The 23,304-nt window shown below is 39.8% G+C and overlaps 2 protein-coding genes across 3 annotated transcripts; one reads left to right on the top strand and one right to left on the bottom strand.

Annotated features, from left to right (window-relative positions):
- Positions 1 to 1,991: 1,991 nt before the first annotated feature.
- Positions 1,992 to 4,295, top strand: LOC113275916 (transcription factor MYB105-like). The gene is made up of 3 exons (XM_026525495.1): positions 1,992 to 2,866; positions 2,996 to 3,460; positions 3,745 to 4,295. Exons 1-3 carry the CDS (start codon positions 2,230 to 2,232, stop codon positions 4,044 to 4,046), a joined length of 1,404 nt encoding a protein of 467 aa, XP_026381280.1. The 5' UTR covers positions 1,992 to 2,229; the 3' UTR covers positions 4,047 to 4,295.
- A 44-nt stretch (positions 4,296 to 4,339) lies between these two features.
- On the bottom strand, positions 4,340 to 8,608 carry LOC113275917 (putative lipoate-protein ligase A). 2 transcript variants are annotated; one of them, XM_026525496.1, is made up of 6 exons: positions 8,244 to 8,607; positions 7,547 to 7,602; positions 6,231 to 6,417; positions 5,857 to 6,095; positions 5,574 to 5,722; positions 4,340 to 4,884 (listed from the first exon to the last, which is right to left on the bottom strand). In XM_026525496.1, the coding sequence occupies exons 3-6, from the start codon at positions 6,407 to 6,409 to the stop codon at positions 4,642 to 4,644; spliced, it is 810 nt and encodes a 269-aa protein (XP_026381281.1). In that variant the 5' UTR covers positions 6,410 to 6,417; positions 7,547 to 7,602; positions 8,244 to 8,607; the 3' UTR covers positions 4,340 to 4,641. The 2 variants fall into 2 exon arrangements, with proteins under 2 accessions (XP_026381281.1, XP_026381282.1); XM_026525497.1 differs by lacking the exon at positions 7,547 to 7,602 and having other exon boundaries at positions 8,244 to 8,608.
- Positions 8,609 to 23,304: the final 14,696 nt, after the last annotated feature.

Raw genomic sequence — 23,304 nt, 5'->3', positions numbered from 1 at the left:
ACTCTTCCACTCCATATTGAGCAAAAGCAACCACTTGCAAAACCCCAATGATGTGAGAGGAGGAACACGTGAGAAATAGTAGAAATGAATGAGAAAGAAAGAAAGAAACAAGTTTTCTTGATTTGGCCAAAGGTTGCATGATGAGATGAATATATTCTCCGTTGTTAGAAATGTATTAACTTCATACGCTTCAAAACTCTAAAATCTCTTGTCTTTTATCTCATAATATAATTACCGATATAATAAATCTCCTTATACTAAAACCCTGACTTTGTTAATAGTCCCTCACAATTATAAAACACAACAAAGAAGAAAAAAGGAAAATTACACTTCCCAAACTATGTCCAATTGTAGAATGGAGTCTAGTAAGTAGACTTATAGGTTTGCGGTAATCATCTAATAACAAAGGAATAACCAAAAGTCTCAATCAAAAATGCTCATTGGACCAAGATCAATAACTAACTATCAGTATTTGTTGAATACAAGAAACTTGTACTTTGTTTATTCATTAATTAGCTTACTTAAATTGTATCCAATATGGTTAACTATCTCCTTCTATTCTAGTAAACTTCATTCTCCTAAGATGTGGAGCTCCTGCGCACTAAAAGGTTCTCTTGAAACAACTTTAGCATGTAGCATGAACACTATGTATTTGTCAAGTCATTAGCTGATGATATCGGTATTTAGAGTTCGAAATTCCGTCAGCGTCAAATTTTTTACTAATAAAAAAAGTATTTCTTGAACACTCCTGATACGTTGATTCACCAGAAATATGTGCCAGATTATAATTTTTGTATTGCTAAATTATGGTAATACAAATGCTCCTATGTTATGGCAAGTTAATCCTACTCAATATGATTGGGACTTTTTTTTTTTTTTGGTGGTGCAACAGATACTTGTGAGTTGGGTTTAGGTAGGTTTCATTTTCCCATACTAGTAAGGAGATTCAAATCTTTTTATTTGACCAGACTTTTGATCTTTTGCAGTAAATAAATGAAGGGTGGTGGTAGTACCATTCTCTTGCTAGATTTCTGACTCCCCAATTAAATGAAAACGTCTGGAATTGGGTTATCCAGTAGGGTAAAAACTAAACTTACATTTCTGGTGTAAAATGTAAATTGAATGAAAATGAAAACTCCCTTTCTTTTTTTTACTTGGATAAGAATTTAGGAAAAGAGGAAATGCAGGCTAAGGACATTCCTTGCAGGGAAATATGCAATTCCTTTTTATTATGTTTCTTGGTTTCTTGTTACAACAAGCAAACATTACAGATGAACAGGGTCTTCATTGGAGTACTAGTTATGAACATTTTCATTATTCACTATCACCTTTTGAATACGCACCCCCTATGAGTGGAGTCATGACCATGAAAAACCTTAAAAACAAGAAATGGATTTCCACAAATAGTTATAAAGAACAGTAACTAAACACAATAAAGCTTGAAGATCTATCAGAATTTGGGTCTTGTTACAAAATTGGTGAAAGTTTTTTTTTTTCATTGGACCCCACAATTTGATGGGTTCCAACTAATCACCATGAAAGGTCTAAGGTTTTTTACTGCTCTTCTCAACCATGGGCAGGTAAAGATTTTTTCTTCATGATTTTCAAACTTGAAATTTCTGTCTGAAGATGAAGTCACACAAGCAAACAGACAGTGCAGCAGAAACTAGAGTATATATAGACTTCTGTTTTTGGTTCTTCTTCTTACACACTTACACACCCACACGAGCAATAAAGGGATGACATACACCCACACGTGTACTACCCAAAGTTAAAAAAAAGTGAAAAAATAAGACTGTTACTAACTGTGTGTAAAGAATAGAAACAAAATGTTACTATAAGTTGGACGGACGGACGGACGGACGGACCCATTATATGAATTGACATGAAAGCAGTAGTAGTACTGGTCTGAGTCTCCCTCCCCATTGTCAGCAATTCTCCCACTAGATCCAATCCAATTAGCTTTCAAAAAAAATATTATAGATCATGCATCATATATAGACGTCAGAGTCAGTCAGGGTGGTGAACTTTTTCTCTCAAACAGAGAAGAAGTCGTGTGGGTTTCTGTTAAAACACTTTTGCTGTTTCAATAAGCATTTCCATTTACTTGCAACAACATCTCTTTTTCTTTCTCCTCCTGTGAGTCTGTGACTGACTCTTGTATTAATTCAAGACAAAAATTATTCACATTTATAAAAATCATCATCAGATCAGTCTTTTCTTTTGTACATGCAACAACATGACATTGCAGAAACAGTTCAACACTGCTGCTATATAATCTATCATCACCAAGTATATCAAGATATGAACAACAACAGTGCTAGCAACAACAAGTATAATACTCCTACTGCTGCTACTACTACGGAGAACTGTAACTCAACTTCTTTTGCTCCATCAATGGGTTTATTTGCAGAGATTAGTTCTTTATCTATTAATCCAAATGGGTTTTCTTCAAAAGATAGCAAATACATATGTTCTATGAATAATTTAGAAATGGTTAGTAAGAAAACTTCTTGTATGGGAATTCCTTTTTTAACCAACAGCAACAACAGTTTAGTAGATCAGCTTCATCTTAATCAGAGTGAGAAATGTGCTAGTGGTGGGAAAGGCTCTGATTTCAGTGATGGTTTTCAAGGAAATAATGGTATGAATATGGATCAAGATAACAGTAACAGTAATTTAATCAATGAAGAAAACCCATATGACAGTATTTCAGTAAATGGTAAAGAAATAGATGGTGGGCAATCAAAGCTCTGTGCCAGAGGACATTGGAGACCTGCAGAAGACAGCAAACTCAAGGAACTTGTTGCTCTTTATGGTCCTCAGAATTGGAACCTAATTGCAGAGAAGCTGGAGGGAAGATCAGGTAACATAGAGAGAAAGAGATGAAATGTGTTTCACTTTCTCTAGTCTCATTAAAGCTTGTTTTTTGGTCTAAAAAAAAATGAAAACACTGTTTTCTACTGATTCTAATTTTATTGTTTTATGTTTTCAGGGAAGAGTTGTAGATTGAGATGGTTCAACCAGTTAGACCCAAAGATTAATAGAAGAGCATTCAGTGAAGAAGAAGAAGAAAAACTAATGTCAGCTCATAGAGTGTATGGTAACAAATGGGCAATGATTGCTAGACTTTTCCCTGGAAGAACAGATAATGCAGTCAAGAATCACTGGCATGTTATAATGGCAAGAAAATTTAGAGAACAATCAAATGTATATAGAAGGAGAAAACTAAGCCAAACTGTTCACAGAAAGTTGGATGACAATTCAAGCTTAACCACTGAACAAAACTGCTTTGATCTCACCAATGGAAGCTTCACCAGCTTATCTCCTTACCCATTTTCAACTTCCATTAATACTGAATATATGTTTCTTGGTTCTTCAAACAACAACAACAAGATCTCTCCTGATCATCAAAGTGGCTTCTGTGGTGCAGACCAAACAACTTTTGATCCATTCACTGGTTTGTTATTTCTTCTAATGACTCTGTTTTAATTTTTGCAGTACTTTCCTCATTGATTTCCCTTCCTCTATAATTATCTGTGGCAGTTGTTCAACTAATTTGTTCTTTTTAAGTACATATGTTTCATACCTGCTTACAGCCATAGCTGTACCTAGATTCAGTTAGAATAATGCTACTTAACTTTCTGTTTTACTTTTATTGTTAATACCTTTTAATATGACTTAACTGTTGAGGCCTCTCTTTCTTTCTGTTGTGCTTAGAGTTCTTTAATGCTATATTTGCAGGTTCAAGGAACCAAGATTTGACAAGGTTTTTGAGGCAAAGTTGGGAGAGACCAAGAGATGAATCTTCCTTTTACCATCATCCTCATCACTACCAACAACAACAGCAAACCTTAACTCAGATGATGACAATGCAACAATCAAATCATAGCCATCCTTCAATTTTCTCAAACTCAATGACATCAACATCTCAAGTTTCAGATATTGAAGCATCAGCATCAATTGCAGAGAACAGAGGGGTCACCCATTTTGAGACCACAATTTCACCCCCATTTATAGACTTTCTTGGGGTTGGAGCAACATGAAGTTAAAAGGAAAGGGCTCAAGAAAATAACCTTAAAACAGATTATTCAAAAATGGTGGGGAAAAGGAAAAGAAAGCTTATCTTAGTCTTACATTGGAGGTAAAAAGGAAAATATTATTGTTCAGTTGGGTAGCAGAGGAAATCAGAACTAATCTCTTTTAATCATCATTTTCTCTATCTTTGCTTGTAACTCACTCACATAAAAAGAAAGAAGAAGAATTAATTTCAATATCTTGCTTCTTATTTCTGGTCTTATTAGTTTCATATCCTACTAATTTCTAGAACATGAAAAAATGATCAAGCCAAAGGAAATGGATATCAGCTAGTGGAAAATGGCAAGTCCAATTAAGGGCCTTCCAATATGTAAGTGCCCGTATTGATATAAGCAAGACAGTTTACATTAGTGACTTCCATTAACAGAATTTATTGTATAAATTCAGTGGAAGTATGTGTGTGCATAAGGTTACAAAAAATATTGAATTTGGTGGACCTGAGCAAGATTTCAATTGTTTTGCCAAGGTCTGTCCAATGAAGAATTATTGGTGCGGCCATTACCAGCTCAATTGTTATTCATTAGTATCATCTCCACGTCATAATCATGACTCTAAAACCTCCAACGGCAAGTTCAAGGGTTGAGAACCTAAAGCTGCTTCTAGTTCCCGCTTTGTCAATAAACTAGTTGAATGGGCAAATGCTGTCCCTGAATGAGCTCCAATTGCTTCCAGATTTGTTGGTTCTACCAAGAAACGGCTTCCAACTGAGGAAAGGGTTTTCTCGATAAAATCTGATCTGGGCATATACTCCTTCATACGACATATAAATTCTAAATGGTTCCTTTCCTGTTACAAAATAAGCCATGCAATCGAAAATGAAAACTCTTGTTGTCCAGTATGAACTTGATCAAGATTTGTAGTATGAGTTCTACTATTTACCCAACATATACAAACATAAAATGCATCTTCTTCCTATCTCAAAACAACTGAAAAAGGGTTCTTAGATGTGAAGACTGAAGAGTGCTGTTTAGATTTAACATTAGGCTATCTAATGCAGGACAAAGTGAGTTCGTGGCTCCTCGGAACTTTGAATATCTTTTCAATAAAATTCTCCAATGCTGTTGAATCCCTTAGTGCCAAGGACTTTAAGAATGTCGCTTGCGTCTAAAACAACACTTAGGCTTCTACTGTGGTTTAATTCCAGTTGCTACTAGGGGTTAAGCACTACAAATATAGATAATTGACACATGTAAGCCGACGAGGGGGTTAGACCTGAACCATACCCTGCTGGCCCCTAAGATGCATTCTGAAACAGTCCAGAATTTCAACTTGTACTGGCTGGTCAAAAAATGAATAAATAACATTCCTAAAATAAATTTAAATTTTCAAAATAGTTGCCAGTGTTGATAATGATGCTCAGTGTAGTCATGGTCATGACAATACACTACCATGCCTTTCAAGAAAACTGAGACAACCAAAAAAACAGCAATATAAGGAACAATTTTTAAGAGATTAAAAAGGAAGTGAAAACATACCGATCGATATTTAGGAATACGTCTAGGTTGCTTCAAGTAGGCCATATTTTTGGTCTCATAATCCCATAAAAAGGATGTATGGTGAATCCAGCGGTTCTTGGTTATGGACTGCGCATTCCCACCAAACTTCCGGTTACCGAATACATAATCTAGATTTAAACCACAACAGGCATCCAGTTAAAGTCACCTTCATTTTCTTATAAGAACTCAAAACTCAAAGAATCTATTTGTCAATGCAACCAAGATAGAATGAGATATAATTATTAATTTATCATATATATACCATTCTCACGGAGATGAAAATCGCCAACTTCTTGAAAAACTTCATCATATAACAAGCCACTCCAAGACATAATTGGTTGAGGATATGGTTGTACACCAGGAACATCAATCCTATTACATATGAATGTAACAAAAATTGTCCCTTGGTCAACAATAACAGTTCCTCCCCCTGTAAACCTTTTTATAACAGGAATGCGATCTCTTATCACAGATTCAACTTCAAGAAGCTCAGCAGGTTTCCTATAAACCAAATTATGTCATCATTTATCTAGTCAAACTGCACTAATTACGTCAAAATTGTGAATTTCAATAGCCAAGAAATCTGAAATCACTGAACTATCTAAGAATTGAAAATCAGGGGAAGAAGAAACTTACCCAGACATTCCCATGACAATTGTTGGAGAATTAGTTCCATCATTGACGATACACCAATTTTCAGAAGAAGTTCGAAGTAGCTTTTCCTCTAACTGTAATTGTTCTAAAATGGGAATCCCTTTAAACCTAACCAGATTCATCAATGGTAATCCAAGTTTTCTCAGTTGTACGATAGTCATTTTGAACCCTAGAAAAAAAATTAGTGTGTTTGGTTCAGATTAACATTTTCAGATAAAACATTTTTCTTTTGTTTTCACTTTCCTTTAGATTCAAAAACATGTTTCGTATACACTGTTATAAAAACAGTAACTTTCTGTAAATAACAACTACAAAAAATAAACAACATTTCAATGTATAACCATTCGAGATGAATAGTGACCCTGCATATATAAGATCAAAGATGAATAGTTGGAATCTTAACACTAGCAAAGGAATCAATAAGAGTTATTAATCACATAGATGTCCTGATATACAAGGCATATAATAGCTTCACTTTGTATACAGAAGTTCTAGAAGGTAAACTTACGCTTAGTCCCTTGGTAGGCTTATATGACAACATAAAGAATCCTGATAGTGCCCTAACATGTTCATATTGGTGAGATTCCTAGGCACCTAGCGATTCTTTAAGTTTTAGACAATATTTGAATTCAGCAGAATTTATCTAGGGTCCTGAATATGAAATGGACTCTGAATTAATCGCCCAAGTAATGAAGCTCTTATACGACAGTGTCGTATTTAACATTTATGAACTTGTTGAGACACTGGAAAGATCCATATTCCACATGTGGATAGGCATACAGGCCATATGGATTTCGCTTACTTTCAATTCATAGATTTCAGCCCTTTTAAGACAGTGTCAAATTTGAAGTATGTAAGCTTAGGTTTAACCAAATACTTTCATAAACTAAGTGTTTCACCCAAGAACGCTTTAATTCATCTCGTAAATCTTTAGATACGTTATCCTGCTAGAAATACAATACTTGTGTTCCAAAAAAAATGGAATGCAATACCATCTGGTACTCAAATGGGCTATACCTGGGTTTTTTTAAAGCCTTTAGTGTTTTGGCCTGGATTTAAAGCTCACATTCATATTCTTCGTAAAGTAAGATACTGTTATTGATTAATAAAATGCTTTAATTAGACCAAATCACTATAATCCTGGAGGAGATCCAATGTCGGGTCGGTTAACATTTGGCGCACATATCGGTAAAACACTAAAGGTCATATCTCTGCCACTGAATGATACTACGACAACTGCAACATAACTAGCGGAACAACTGAGGATCAAGTTACCTCACGCAGTTTAAGAATGATACCTTATTAAGCTTTGTCCATAAGCTCTAAAACCTCTCTTGCCACGACTACACTGGATCTGTGAGCAGACGCAGATATCATGTTAAGTACCTTGGAATTTCTAATTGTACAACTCATGAAACATTATTCATCAGTAAAAGTGTTCGAGAAAAATCAATCCAAAAAAATTATCTTCTCAGGGACCTCTACGGTATATACATTTTGCTAACCACCACAGATATGTTGCAAGAGACTATATAGGGATGAATAATTATATGAAACAGTATGTGTGCACTCATTTGTATTTTACACTCATCCTGTATTTCTAACAATCATTTGATCAAACAGTTTCCTACCAAGCTCAAATTTTCTCCAATTCTTGTTCTTAAGATTATAAATGTTTTCACAATCGATATCCAATCATATGTGTATTCCTAGAGGATAAAAACTCAAAGAATGATAGAAAAGAAACCCACCCGCAACTCTACCTTGAACAATCCCAGCACTTCCTAAGCAATAATAAAACTTAGTTTTTGTCCATTAAACTTACCACAAGGACTGTTCATTGATATTAATCAAGCTTGTAATAATGGAAACCATTATTTATCAAAATCAAAATGTCATGCTGCTCTTGCAGCTTGGGTTTACTCGATACAGCTTGACTACAACAACATAATATGATCCTTACCTAACCAAATTGATAATTCAGATAAAGCTTACCTGATGACTCAGAACTGGCGTTGATAATTCAGATAAAGCTTCTAAAAGTGAAGGAATTGAGTTGAAAAACCTAACCAAATTTGTGATTTGTTTTGTTTTTAAAGCCCTTTGGAGATGACCCTGTGAATAATACTTGCAAGAAAGAAGACCAAATTTCCGGCCCTTTCAGTATTTGGAACCTGATTGGGTACCTGTAAGCAGCTGCGGTCTAAATATAATTACCGTATTGACCCGAACAAATGTATCTCATCCCAATTTTGTTTTTCTTGAACGGATTTTTCAAACTTGTCTGAATTTGATAAGAAGACTGCATCGCTATCTACCTTTTTTTTATAAAATCTGACCATGGGTTTTAGATGGGTTGTTTCTTAAGAGTTTACACTCTTTTTAGTTTCATTTCCTTGAGGGTGGAAATACTTTGTGATATGTAATTGCAAAGGTCGTCAACTATCTCTACTGTTGTAATACGGCTATGTTGATATTGAGTTGTCCGTTGGATGAGTTCGCATGCTATGAAAAGAAAAATCGTAATGTGAACTGACATGTGTGACTGTGACGTACCTCAATGAAGTCATTCCGTGAAATCGCATATTGTCGTGATTAAGGAAAAAACATACAATATTGACATGATGTAGTAAAGAATACATTAGGAGTCTTGGAGCAAGGGCTATGGAGCGAGGGTTCTCATTCAATATGAATGAGTTTCACTAGATTTGATCAAATTTGGTGTTATTATGGAGTGAGAGTAGTCACTCATTCATCAATAATCATTGATACACTCATTATAGCGAATGAGTGGGTGAAAGTGTGCACTAGGCGGCTGATCTTCAGCCTCTTAGGAAAAAATCACTCCAAGCGGTACATGTTTAGCCTCTCAAACATATTTTTGAGTTTTTTAATTTAGTTTAAACTCTTTTGTTGGGTCCCGCAGAGATTTTATTAATAAAAAAACTGAATACATATCTAGGAGGCACATCTTTAGCCGCTTGAAGAGATTTTTTCTCTCTAAGCGGCTGAAAATCCATCCTCTTAGTGTATTCTTTTGGTTCCTCATGGTGAGAAAACCCCTCTTTCACCTAGTCTCTCATTCATTATGGCAGTGAATGAGTGTTTTTCACACTCACTCCATAGTCCTTGCTCTTAGGACAATCCTTTGATGGGGTCAAATAAAATTACGGTGGAAATTTTACTTACACTTAATCCATATTTGTTTTCACAAAAGACTGATTTTTAATTTTATTTTTGAAGGTTAATAAAAGGAAAACCAACATAAAACTAAGAAGCTAAAGAAGACTCATACAAAATGTAAGTAACGAAGGAGGAGTAGACAACCACTAGTGAGACAGATAGTGTTCAACATCGTAAGTTGCTAAGGAATGAGCTATGACATTGGCCTGTTTTTTGATAAAACTGAATTCAATAGGTGTAAAACAACCTAGCTTTTCCTTGACTCTGAATATGGTGTTTCTTATGCGCCAAGGAGTGAGAAAGTTGTGATATTTCAGTGAATTAATCACAATGAGGGAGTCACCTACAACAATAATTTGCTTTAATCCCTTGCTGATAGCCAGATCAATACTTAGCAAAGCACCATAAGCTTTTGCTTCCACTGAAGAAAAAAATCTAATACTTTTGTTTGACAACCATCAACTCCAATTGAAAGTTTCTTGGCACAAAAACACATGCATACCCTTTAGGACCAGCTGCATCATCAAAATTGATCTTAGTTTTAGGTTAATGTTGAGGAGGCCACACAACTGCAGCAGAATCTAACATGTTTTGTTCAGTAGGCAAAGCAATAATGTCTGTAGCAGAAGTGTTCAGATTATACCAATATGAAGTTTCCTGCAACATCTTATCCAACTGGATACGGCCTTTGTTAAGAATTACATCATTTCTTGTTTTTCAAATAACCCACAATAAACAAGTCCCAAACTTTAATTCAGACAAATATCCTCCTTCTAACATCCAGCTCTTTATATAATCAAGTACAGACAAATTCAATCTCTCATCAGTTCTGAAATTTAATGGAGAAGTAAATAAGATGTTCTGGGAAACTGAAAAGTAGAGGACAAGTCTTCAAGTGTTTCAATAGCCCCATTACACAACCTGGAATATGGATTAATGTCTTTTCAAAATTTTAAAAGTCTACTACCCTCTGCAATCCCATTGTTGAGGAGTTTCCATAGAAATATAAGAATTTTAGGTGGTAGAATTTTTACCTGCCAAAACTTTTTTCATGGAAAATCTTTAGTATTACCAGCATTGGAAGATGTCGAGATTCTATCTTGTAGGGATTTAATAAAATATTTGGTTGAAAAATTTTCATTCGAATGATGAATCCACAATAACTTGTCCTCAGATTCTTCTTTATGGTTTTTAGTGATTAGATGTCCAGAATTTTCCCAACTTCATAAGTATTAAATAGTTGCCGAAGTTTTTCGACATCTCATCTGACTAGATTCTGCAATATAATCTCATCTACATGAAGGACAATTGGAGGATCTTGAAGTAGGAGTGGGCCTGATATTGTGTATATTGGGTACCCAAGGATCATATTTAATTTTTATCTTCTTCCCATTCTTAACAACCTAGCGATACCCATTTTTCATATCACTTCTGCAGTTTAACATTGCCGACCAAGTGGAAGAGCACTTCTGAATTTTTTCACCTCCCAAAAGCTCTCATTAGTTGATGCCACAAACAACTATCATTCTCAAGTATGGCTCTGTTGATATGATGTAAGGTTCTGAATCCGAACCCTCCAACAACTTTTGATTGTTCAAACTTCTTCTAGTTGATAAAATGAGTTTGCCTTTGTTGATGGTGGTTTTTAGCTTAGGGTCAAAATCGTAAAACCTTGCATCTGATATAACGTCACTCTGCAAGGAAATAGAGCCACGTGTGCTAACCTCTCCACTGGAAAATTTATTGAGCCGCTCAATATACTTGCTGTAACTTGCATGAAATTTATCCAGACTGGCGAATCCCAGATGTTTTGTAAATTTTGGCGCCTCGCTATATTCACTTAATATAAGTTCCCCTAAATGCCTTCTATGCTATGTTCCCCGTCTGAACTCTTAATGTTAATATGGCATGACGATTTGTGTTCACTCGCAGCAGAGTAGAACGAATCTCCAAGTATCAAGAATAAGATCTTTGCATAAGGTATTCAATCAGAAAAGCATGCTGCTCTCTGGAAACGCACTTAAAAGAACTCTGTGTCGACACATAGAATTCAGTCAATCGTCCTGACTAACTTGCAGAAGTTAGGGTTTTGCGCCTCGTGCAATGCACCAGACCTTGCATGTCAAAATTAATTAAATCCGCCGCAGCGCACTGGAAGTGCGGCCACGCCCTAGCTTGCCATCCCCACTTCCCATTAACCAATCAGGTTGCCCTAAAGGCGCCACACCCTCACCAGAAGTTTGGTCGCCCCTTATGTTTAGCCGACCCCCTTTTGTGGCCAATCAGGTTATTCTAAACTTGTCACCATACATTAAAGGCCAAACGCACCCTACCGCGTCAACCTCGCAACATGCCAACTTCGTGGCAACCTGTCTTAAATAGCCACCACATGACAATTCCTACTCCTGTGGCCGTTTCACACTATGGTCTTGCCATGGTTCCTTTGGCATAGCCATGGCGCCATTTGCACAAAAGTAGCGCCATGCCGCAGCCCCACGCCACGTGCACTAATTAGGGTATTCGACAAACCCTAATTTGAGAAAATTTCTACCAAAGCCAAATAACGTTCCCAGAGCAACGGGACTGGCGTGGCAACATGGCCAACGTTTCCACGTCAAATGTGGGTCCGACTCCACGACGCATTGGCCACACCAAGCCCTAATTTAACCACGAATAATTCTTCCAACGGCCCCAAGACTTGGCCATGCCAAAGTCCTTCCAACGACGCCAAAACTTGGCCATGCCAAGTCCTTCCAACGGTGCCAAGACTTGCCACGCCAAATCCTTCCAACGGCGCCAAGACTTGGCCACGCCCAAGTCCTTCCAACAACGCCAAGACTTGACCACGCCAAGTCCTTCCAACGGCGCCAAGATTTGGCCACGCCGAAATCCTTCCACGACGCCAAGACTTGGCCACTCCAAAACCTTCCACGACGGCAAACCCTAACTTTGGATGCGGAGCCAATTTTTTGCTTTGGCTATGCCGCAACATCACTGGCATGCCACTATGTCGCGGCTACTAGCATGCCGCCATGCCATGGATACGCCACTTCGCTATACAACAACATGTGGCCATAATCAATGGACACCCTTCTTCATGAGATGCAATCTCAGCCATCCAAGTTCGCCACCGAACTGATGAGCTCGCGAAAAGTTTTAGGCGACTAGCCAAGACGAGCCTAGCATTACATTCTATTTACCTGCGGCAAGCCTCTCAATTTTAACTTGCCACACGTAGCAAAGTGCTACATTTTTTCCATGAAAACACTCGAGACATCAAAATATGTCAAAAACTGGGGGATGCTCATCAGAGTATTGATCTGGAGGTTTACAGCATGCGGCGTGCAATGCTCCCGTTAGAAGAAAGTGTCATGAAGTAGGATGATTAGTGGTGGTAAAAAGTAACGGTGTCAAAAATTCATTTCCTTCATCATGGAAGAGTAATGACCGGCGATTACACGAATTCACTTCCTTCATCATGGAAACACAACGTCTGGCAGTTACACGTTACTTTTTTCTTCCACCACTCAATTGTTTCCACTTCCTACGAGACCAGGGTACGTTTCACAATGATTTGTATAAATAGGTTCCACTTATTTCCACCAAACAACAAGTTTTTGGTCGGCAACACACAATATCTAGAAATCACCTGGTAGCTTTCCATCCGGATTACCAGTTCTACTTTCTGATACAAGTCACAAAACACCCACACTTCCAGAATCAACTATTTTGGTCTCAACACTTTCTTCGTTTCCCTCCCTAAGACCAACCCTTCTCCTTCACTTTGTGACTGAAGCAATCCTGGAACGACCATTTCTTGGTTTATGCCAGGATTGTACAGATTGATCTCTCGAATCAAAAGTACTCCCGTGCAGTACATTGTTTAGGGTTTAGATTCGTTTCTCACCCACACACCCAAAGTTACCAAAATCAGCAGAAAAGGTTTTCACCCTCAAACAATTGGCGACCACAGTGGAAGATTAATCTCTCGGTTACAAATCCAACTCTCGTTTCCATCATCCTACCAGCGAATGCCATGTTTTGAAGCACATCGTCCAAGAAAAGAGGGGTTTCAGGAGAATTGCGTCTGGGGACTAGAGATTCTCCATCTTAATACGGATCAATATAAAGATGTTCCACTTACAATAAAGAACGACCGGAGACTTCCCGTGGCGAGAAGGGCATTACGTAAAGACTCCAATTTACTACCTGAAGACTCAGTTCTGGTGAAAGACCCTAAAGCGAGTAAGTTTGCCAGATGATATTTACACGACCTATTGTTTAGATTTCCACATTTATCATGGAAGCCGATGACCCAATCATTCTAAGATTTCATGTATCTTCCTTTCTCATGTAACGTTCACGGTCCTGAATGATTTTGCTACTTACATTCGTAATTCAGATTTTGACATATCAATTGATCAAAAAGCCATTACTCCAAAAATAATCCAAAAACTCTTACAAAAAGCAATCATCTATCAATCCAAAAACCAGAAACCATACTATAAACTAGGCGTTTCTTCTGCCTTTACAAAAAAAAAAAACCTAAGAAAAGAAGTTCAGAAAATAAAAATATTTAAGGAAAGTTGCCTAAAAACGACTCGTTCTTCTTGGAGAAAATGTCCTTCATACTTTGAAGAGCCGCATGCTTCACTTCAATTCCTGGGACAACTTCTCGACTTCGACCTCCCGTTGATTAATTAAATCCGCGGAAGGACCATCTACCTCTTCAGCCTGCACCCTCTGGATCTCGGAAAATCCCTCACAGAACCAGGAAGCGTTAAACTCAAAGTTTACACACATATCCCGGTGGAACTCCCATTTTGAGATTACATCTCCAGAAACGGTGTGACCAGTCACCTTGCGCATATCACGAATTGAATATAATATTTCTTCCACTCGCTTAACCAATGCGAACCGGTTAGTGATCTTATTGGCTGCTGCGATGTGTCCATATCTCTCCCATATTCTGGTATACAACTCCTCATGCTTAGCCGGTACACTGAAGCCTCCAATCAACACGTGATCTTCATGAGGAATCAAGAATGGAGGGTTGAAAGTGGCGCCTGCAATCGATTCCGCGACCAGCAAGGATTCTTTGGCTACAATCGCCCCCGCAGCCGTGGGGGCGTTTTCCATCATCTGAAGCACATCAGCGTCTTCACGACGATCAGTTTTCATCTCCGGGTTTCTAACAAGTACGATTTCCATGACTGAAGACACTGTTACACCCTCATTGTCGTGGACTCCATCTCAGAGTTATTTTCGGAAGCAAACTCTTCCTGTAAATATCGCCAATTAATCATTTATTCGGTATAAATAAATGACCTAAAGAAAAGAGGGATGTGGAAAACTCACCGGCTCATTTGTTGGCCCACTGGAAGAAGACTCGCTGTTGTATTCAGAAGTACTCCTCTCATCACCGGATCTTGAACTTTCCTCTTCTTCGGATTCTTCTTCAAGAGATTCACTCTTGTCGCTTCCTCCCTCAAGACGCGCCGTCTTTTGGTCGTGGGCAAGTCTAGCGAAGATATTCGAGTTGCCGAGACCCTGAGTCAAAAAGAAGAGTCAGTAATGAAATGGAAAATTTATGGAATTCAGCCAAGTCTGTGAAGAGAATCATACACACCTGCGTGTTGAAAGAACTGAAGGTCAGAAGAGCCGTCGAATCTGATTGGAAGCCACCTGCACGATTTTTCGACCTTCACTCCTTCTTCTGGGGATTGTCTGCATCCAAGCTAGAGGATTTTCGTTTGCCCGAAGGAATCTCCTACAACAACTTATGCTTCGCTAGAACCGCAGAGGAAGGTTTACCACGCGGATTTATCACAACATCCTGAACGAACTGATGAATGGCGAGGAACTCATCTTTCCAGAAGACATTATATTTGTGAGTCGTCACAGGTCTTCGTTCCGAGAGCAAGAAAGGAAGGCTTTTACCTGGCGCAAGAACACTGGCATCAAGAGCAGCTGGTAACAATTCTTCCGGAGCAACCGGCCGACGAATAAATGGGACCCCTTGGTCAAATCCCATATGCCGGGCCGCCCTGTCAATATTATAAGGGACTGCCTTGAAAGATCCCCGGAAGAAGGATGGCACGTATCCGGAGATATAGCTTCGCATAAATACAACCTCTCCAACGCTCATGTTCTCTCCAGCAGAAAGAAAACTCAAGTTCGGAGCAGCGGAAAAAGTATTTGGCTGAACCATGGAGGCATGGGTCGGGGCCCAAGGAAAAAAGTTAACTGCATGCGAGTTGTCAAGGAAATCAATGAGATTTACACTAGGTCTTGGACGCCTCTCCAACCAACGGAGTATCCTGGAACGGCCATATGCATCAGGAAACAAGGTTCTCGGGTTCGGAGCGTAATTTTTGAAATGCTCATACAACCACACTTGAAGAAAAGCGACGTGAACGTATGAGTCCACTTTCATATAAACATTTGAAGCACACATGTCCGCGACCAGATGATCCAAATGGGTGTACAAAGAACCAAGAAACAAGCCACCAATGGGAAGAACGACGCCTTTCTCCAATTTGATGGCAATTTGATAAGCTCCCGTCTTATCTCCTTCTTACCAGATCCATCGTCGAAAATATCTCTGGACAGCCACAGAGCTAAAAATGCAGCGACATGGAGCGTATCATCTAGCACTAGATCCAACTTCGGCTCATCAGGGAACCACTCAGACACCCACCAGTTATAGAAGCACTTATCCTCATAATTCTTTCGAACATATCCCGCTACTTTTTTGACCAAAGTGGCATGTATTTTTTCTTCTTCCCCAGACAAGACAACATCAAGATTCCCAATTATCGGGAGACTCAACAGAACGGCTAAGCTTTCCAAAGAAATAGTCATCTCACCCCATATACATATAGCTGTGTGAGTTTCTGGGCACCACCTTGAGATGAAATTAATCAAGCCTACAACGTCTTTTCTAATTTCAAGTACTGCAGGCGTCATGACAACATGCATGATTTGCGCCTCAGTTAAGTTGGCCTTTACGTGATCGCGGCTCATCATGAACTTCATCCATTTATCATAAGAGCGCAATGGACTAAGGAATATTTTGAAGTCTATGTGAGAAGCTAGATATTCTTTCTTTTGAAGGCAAAACCTCATTATACGCCCTAGGCAGACTGATTGTACTTCTCCATCATTCTCTGAATCAGTCAGAAGAGTTGCCACGAATTTGGGATGGGTCCTTGTAATCGTAGCAGACTTCGTAAAGAACTCATCATCTGTGTTCGGTTTGGAGTTGTTGACACTCCTCAACGCGGCGGCGGAACTACTTTCAGGTGACATCCTAACAAATCCCTTATGCTTTTGAAGTAACTACAACAAAGCAAAGGAAAAGAATTACTACTTTGAAGAAAAGCATACATGGAGATTTTATCAAAAATTGGTTACCACAATCAAGGCTCAACAATACATTTGCTACAGAAATTTCTCTTTTGGCCACGTGTCATGGCATCCACGACTAAAGGAATGGGGATTGCTCAAGGAAATGCACGTGACGTCGCGGGAAGTACGCTCTTTGCCGAAACTAGGCAATGCCGCAGGGAACATGCGAAGCCGCGGAAATCATGACCTCGGACAAGTTACATTTGGTCATGGGAAATATGTTCATGGCCAAAAGGAGAATGTTTCCACCATGGAAACTATGCACACAGCCACAAGAGGAAAAGGAAACCCTAAAGATAGGTTTTCACGGGAGAAAAACTAACGGCAGCAACCCATTCGCTTGCGCCTATTTTGCATAATAATTGACATCCTTACTATTGTGACAGCTAATATTACTACGATACTGCTAGGAGGGAAGAATCATTCATACAAAAGTATTTCTACGGGTTCATGGAGAATATGTGTATGTCTAGGGTTTACACTAACAACAAAAAAAAAAGAGAAGAGAAGAAATGTTGGAACACATACCTGGAGTGCGCTCTCCTACTTCTCTGCTTTGCTGCTAACGTGGAGAGGTGAAAACAAAGCCAATATTACAAAAAAAAAAAGAAAAAGAAAGATGTGTGACCCCTTTTATACACATATTACTTTGAAGTTTGGGTGGAAGAAGGTTTCCTTTTATAAGCACAACGTTTTTGGAATTAGAATGGAGGAAGATTTCTCGTTTAAGCTATGCACGGAAAAAGGCAGCCAGGCCCACGAAGGCAACGGTCTATGGCGCCTCCAGTCCGCGTCCAAGACAATGCCAAACAGTTCGCTCCCAAACGGCCATCTCTACCGCTCCACGCCAACGCCAATGGTCCGCGTTCAATCCCCAAGAATCCGATCTTATCCAGTGCCATCCTATCCTTCCCAAACTAGCGCTCCATTGGCCTTCCCAAGCCAACGCTCCATGAGCCTTCCAATCAAGCCAACGCGCTATCCGCCATGCAAGCTAGCCGCGTCCACCCTCCACTCCAAGCTAGCTACGCCATCCGCCATGCCAAGCTAGACGCATCTATCCGTCACCCCAAGCTAGCTGCTCCATCCGCCATGCCAAGCTATCCGCGCCATCCGCCATGCCAAGCTAGCCGCGTCCATCCGCCACCTCAAGCTAGCTGCGCCATCCTCCATGCCAAGCTAGCCGCGTCCATCTGCCACGCCAATCTAGCCGCGTCCATCCGCCATGCCAAGCTAGCTGCGCCATCCGTCATGCCAAGCTAGCTGTATCCATCCGCCACTCCAAGCTAGCTGCGCCATCCGCCATGCCAAGCTAGCTGCGCCATCCGCCATGCCAAGTTAGCTGCACCATCCTCCATGCCAAGCTAGCTGCGCCATCCTCCATGTCGATCTAGTCGCACAATCGTCCTTTCCAAGCTAGCCGCGCTATTCGCCATTCCGCAGCTTCATTTCCGCTCGTCCAAGATTGAAGCACCATCTTCGCCGTTCAAAGTAATGCAATCTCCACCATTCAAAGCCGCGCCGTCCGTCATTCCCAAGCCGGAAGCGCCATCTTCACCACCCCATGGCCCAAATTTGCACCAATGTTCCGGGAAGCAAAACTCTACGCCAACCCCCCCTGGTCAAGATGGAAATAAGCCAAGTCGTCAATACAAGGATCACGGATTCATCATGCCTTCCGCTAAAGGTTAGTTGAATTTCCCTGGCAAACTCTTCACGTCTTGCCCTCTTCGATTTTGCTCTTTTCCGTCACCATCTCATGCTTACCCCGCAACAACGCTACTGTTACGTGCTAAGCAGGGGACTTAATGTTGATGGTGGTTTTTAGCTAAGGGTCAAAATCATAAAACCTTGCATATGATGTGACGTCACTCTGCAAGGAAACAGAGCCACGTGTGCTAACCTCTCCACTGGAAAATTTATTGAGCCGCTCAATATACTTGCATGAAATTTATCCAGACTGGCGAATCCCAGATGTTCTGTAAATTTCGTCGCCTCGCGTATATTCACTTAATATAAGTTCCTCTGAATACCTTCTATTCTATGTTCCCCGGCTGAACTCTTAATGTTGATATGGCATGACGATTTGTTTTCACTCGCAGCAGAGTAGCACGAATTTCCAAGTATCAAGAATAAGATCTTTGCATAAGGTATTCAATCAGAAAAACATGATGCTCTCTGGAAACGAACTTAAAAGGTGTCGACACATAGAATTCAGTCAATCGTCCTGACTAAATTGCAGAAGTTAGGGTTTCACGCCTCGCGCAATGCACCAGACCTTGCTTGTCAAAATTAATTAAATCCACCGCAGCGCACTAGATGTGCGGCCACGCCCTAGTTTGCTGGACCACTTCCCATTAACCAATCAGGTCGCCCTAAAGGCGCCACACCCTCACCAGAAGTGTGGTCGCGCCTTATGTTTGGCCGGACCCCTTTTATGGCCAATCAGGTTATTCTAAACTTTCCACCATACGTTAAAGGCCAGACGCACCCTACCGCGGCAACTTCGTAACATTCCAACTTCGTGGCAACCTGCCTTAAATAGCCACCACATGGCAATTCCTAATCCTGTGGCCATTTCCACACTATGGCCTTGCCATGGTTCCTTTGGCATAGCCATGGTGCCATTTGCACAAAAGTAGCGCCATGTCTTAGCTGAACGCCACATGCACTAATTAGGGTATTCGGTAAACCCTAATTTGAGAAAATTGCTAGCCAAATAACGTTCCCAGAGCAACGGGATTGGCGTGGCAACAGAGCCAACGTTGCGACGCCACATGTGGGTCCGACGCCACGACGCCTTGGCTACGCCAAGCCCTAATTCTTCCACGGAGAATTCCGACGCCTTGGCCATGCCAAGCCCTAATTCTTCCACGAAGAATTTTTCCACGACGCCTTTGCCATGCCAATCCCTAATTCTTCCACGAATAATTCTTCCAACGGCGCCAAGACTTGGCCACGCCCAAGTCCTTCCAACGGCGCCAAAACTTGGCCACGCCAAGTCCTTCCAACGGCGCCAAGACTTGGCCACGCCAAGTCCTTCCAACGGCGCCAAGACTTGGCCACGCCCAAATCCTTCCACGGTGCCAAGACTTGGCCACGCCAAAACCTTCCACGATGCCAAACCCTAACTTTGGCTGTGGAGACAATTTTTAGCTTTGGCCATGCCGTAACATCACTGGCATACCACTATGTCGCGGCTACTAGCATGCCGCTATGCCGCCATGCCATGGCTACACCACTGGCATGCCATTAGCGTGTGGCTGACGCCACTTCGGTATACAACAAGATGTGGCCATAATAAATGGCCATCCTTCTTCATGAGATGCAATCTCATCCATCCAAGTTCTCCACCGAACTGATGAGCTCGCGACAAGTTTTAGGCGACTAGCCAAGACGATCCTAGCATTACATGCTATTTACCTGCGGCAAGCCTCTCAATTTTAACTTGCCCCACGTAGAAAAGTGCTACATTTTTTTCTTGAAAACACTCGAGACATCAAAATATGACACAAACTGGGGGATGCTCATCAAGGTATTGGACTGACGGTTTACAGCGTGCGGCGTGCAATGCGCCCGTTACAAGAAAGTGTCATGAAGTAGGATAATTAGTGGTAGTGAAATGTAAAGGTGTAAACAATTCATTTCCTTCATCATGGAAGAGTAATGACTGGCGGTTACACGAATTCACTTCCTTCATCATGGAAACATAACGTCTGGCAGTTACACGTTACTTTTTTCTTCCACCACTCAATTGTTTCCACTTCCTACGAGACCAGGGTACGTTTGACTATGACTTGTATAAATAGGTTCCACTTATTTCCACCAAACAACAAGTTTTTGGTCGGAAACACACATTATCTAGAAATCACCTGGTAGCTTTCCATCCGGATCACCAGTTCTACTTTCTGATATAAGTCATAAAACACCCACACTTCCAGAATTAACTATTCTGGTCTCAATACTTTCTTCGCTTCCCTCCCTAAGACCAACCCTTCTCCTTCACTTTGTGATCGAAACAAGCCTGGAATGGCCATTTCTTGGTTTAGGCCAGGATTGTACAGATTGATCTCTCGAATCAAAAGTACTCCCATGCAGTACATCGTTTAGAGTTTAGATTCGTTTCTCACCCACACACTCAAAATTACCAAAATCAGCAGAAACGACTTTCACCCTCAAACAACCTTAAGAATGACCAGATCAAAAAATTCGCATAGTTCTAGTAAATGTTTGTAATGCCTTCTTTGGAATGAGAGAGGTGGCTATGTAGTAAGGTGGAATGAGACCCAAAACATGTTTAATCATAATAATTCTGCGTGCATGCGAAAAATGGGTTATTTTCCAACCTGCCAGCTTTGTGTCAAATTTATCAACTAGAAAATCATGAGAATCAATCTTGTAAGTAGATTTGAGAAGTTGATGACCAAGATACATATCATTGATTTGCATTTGTTGAACCCCCAAGATATTTGCAATTTTAGCTCTGCGACTTGGCCTGACACCTTTGCTGAAATGAATCACCAATTTTTGGATATTTGCATATTGACATGACTAAGAAGACTAAGTACCAAGGATTTTTTATAGGGTGTCAATCGTCTTCGATCTCATCAAGATTACCAAAGAGAATGAGATCGTCAGCAAACATTAGTGAGACACAAAAGGAGCATTACGAAATATCTTATAGCCATTAAATAGGGCATTAATTTATATAGTGCGCATAAGCCAAGATAAACCTTGTGCATATGTGATGAAAAGATATGGGGATAATGGACAACCCTGTCGTAATCCACTTTCACTAGTAAAAAACACCTCAGTTTGGCTATTGATGACTAAGGAAAACGAAGCAGTCGAAACACACTTCATAATTATTCATGGACTTTACCTACAATACCAAAAGCTCTAAGGCAGTGTCTTAGAAATCTCCAACTCACTTTGTCATAAGCCTTACTAATATCAATCTTAAGAGCGAAACTACCTATTATATAAGATGAGGTGGACATGGTATGAAAAATTTATGTAGCTGCCCCAATATTGTCAATTCTTCATGGTATAAATGCATACTGCTCATGGTTCACTAGATTGTTTAGGTGTTTATTCAGTACGCTTTGAGCTAAGATTTTGGAAACCACCTTATACATGACATTGGTAAGTGCAATAGGTATGAATTCAGAAGGCATAGTTGGATATTTTACCTTCGGGATGAAACAAATATTAGTATGGTTCAAACCTGGTGGCAAAGAGGCAGAGGCAAATTAAATAATGTTTGATAACTTGAGTGATATCCTCATCAGTATGCTCCCAACAGAGTTTAAATAAATTACCAGGCATCCCATCAGGTCCTGAAGCTTTGAGATTCTTCATGTGTTTGATCACACTCCAAATATCTTCACAAGAAGGAATACTGGCAATTAGGTCATTTTCTGCAGCTTCTAATTTAACAAGGGGCTTGAAACTGAATAACATGAATTTTCTTTTTTGGGTCTCTTTTGAACAGGGTGGAGAAATGGTTCACTAAGTATCTGAACTAATTTACTTAATGATTGGTTTAGTTTTTTGTTTTGGACGTCTGCCGAGGATATAAAACAAAGAAACAAAAAAATAAAAGAAAGGAGACATACTACAATAACTTCGAGCTGACTTGTTGGATTACAAGAAGGGATTTGAGAAGATGCCCAACAAGTTGGGACATGTGAAGCTTCCCGCTCACTGCAAGATATTGAATGTTCATGTCATTGGTTTTGTCACAAATTTCGTCAATGAAATGGCAAATTCTTCATGAAATGGATGAGTTTTTCCTTTGGAGGATGTACAGTATTTGTTTCCTTGGTGTTATTCATTTCAGCAACAATAGGATTTGTAGCTGTGCAACAACAAACGAATGGGAAGTTCTTATTGAGAAATGCAAGGAGAGACTTTGGTTGTGGAAAAGATCGAGTCTTTTTAAAGCGGATAAATTGACTTTAATGAAAATTGTTTTGTCAAGTATTTAGACCTGCATGTTATCTTTGTTTACTGGTCTTTCGAAACAATCACAGATTCCTTTGGGACCTTTCAGAAACGAGGAAGAATGTTTATCAACTGATCTATCAGGTGAAGACTCAAGCTTCCCATTGGCGTAAGAATTCAGAAGTTCTCAAATGGATCTTTCTTGAAATGTCACATCAAATTGGGCTCAGTTCTTTGTGTAATTTGTTTTTTGCTTTTTTGATGTTCTTGGGATGAGTCCGTCTTGAGTTTCTCTTTTTCTTGCCTACCTTTAGGATTGGTATACTTTTCTTACTTCTTGCAAGCCTTTTAAATGAACTTTTAGGATTGGAAAAAAAAGTAACAACAATTGCATCCACATTTTTACTTTAATGACATTAGGAGTGGAGGAATCTAATGATCATCAAGCTGAATACGCTAGTCATAGGGGGACTGTACTTCTAAGTCGATATCATGGCATTCTTTATAAGAGTTGAAC

Source organism: Papaver somniferum, chromosome 4 (assembly GCF_003573695.1).
Source record: "Papaver somniferum cultivar HN1 chromosome 4, ASM357369v1, whole genome shotgun sequence".
In the NCBI taxonomy this organism is placed as follows: Eukaryota; Viridiplantae; Streptophyta; class Magnoliopsida; order Ranunculales; family Papaveraceae; genus Papaver; species Papaver somniferum.
This window is presented reverse-complemented; position numbering and strand designations above follow the sequence as displayed.

What these genes read in the sequence shown, in the direction of transcription:
- LOC113275917 (XM_026525497.1), bottom strand. Translation starts at nt 6,409, where the DNA reads ATGACTATCGTACAACTGAGAAAACTTGGATTACCATTGATGAATCTG. An exon ending in TTTTCATCTCCGTGAGAATG is followed by an intron (nt 5,723 to 5,856) that starts GTATATATATGA and finishes GTTTAAATCTAG; the next exon opens with ATTATGTATTCGGTAACCGG. An exon ending in GTATTCCTAAATATCGATCG is followed by an intron (nt 4,885 to 5,573) that starts GTATGTTTTCAC and finishes ATTTTGTAACAG; the next exon opens with GAAAGGAACCATTTAGAATT.
- LOC113275916 (XM_026525495.1), top strand. Translation starts at nt 2,230, where the DNA reads ATGCAACAACATGACATTGCAGAAACAGTTCAACACTGCTGCTATATA. An exon ending in GAAGCTGGAGGGAAGATCAG is followed by an intron (nt 2,867 to 2,995) that starts GTAACATAGAGA and finishes TTATGTTTTCAG; the next exon opens with GGAAGAGTTGTAGATTGAGA. An exon ending in AACTTTTGATCCATTCACTG is followed by an intron (nt 3,461 to 3,744) that starts GTTTGTTATTTC and finishes CTATATTTGCAG; the next exon opens with GTTCAAGGAACCAAGATTTG.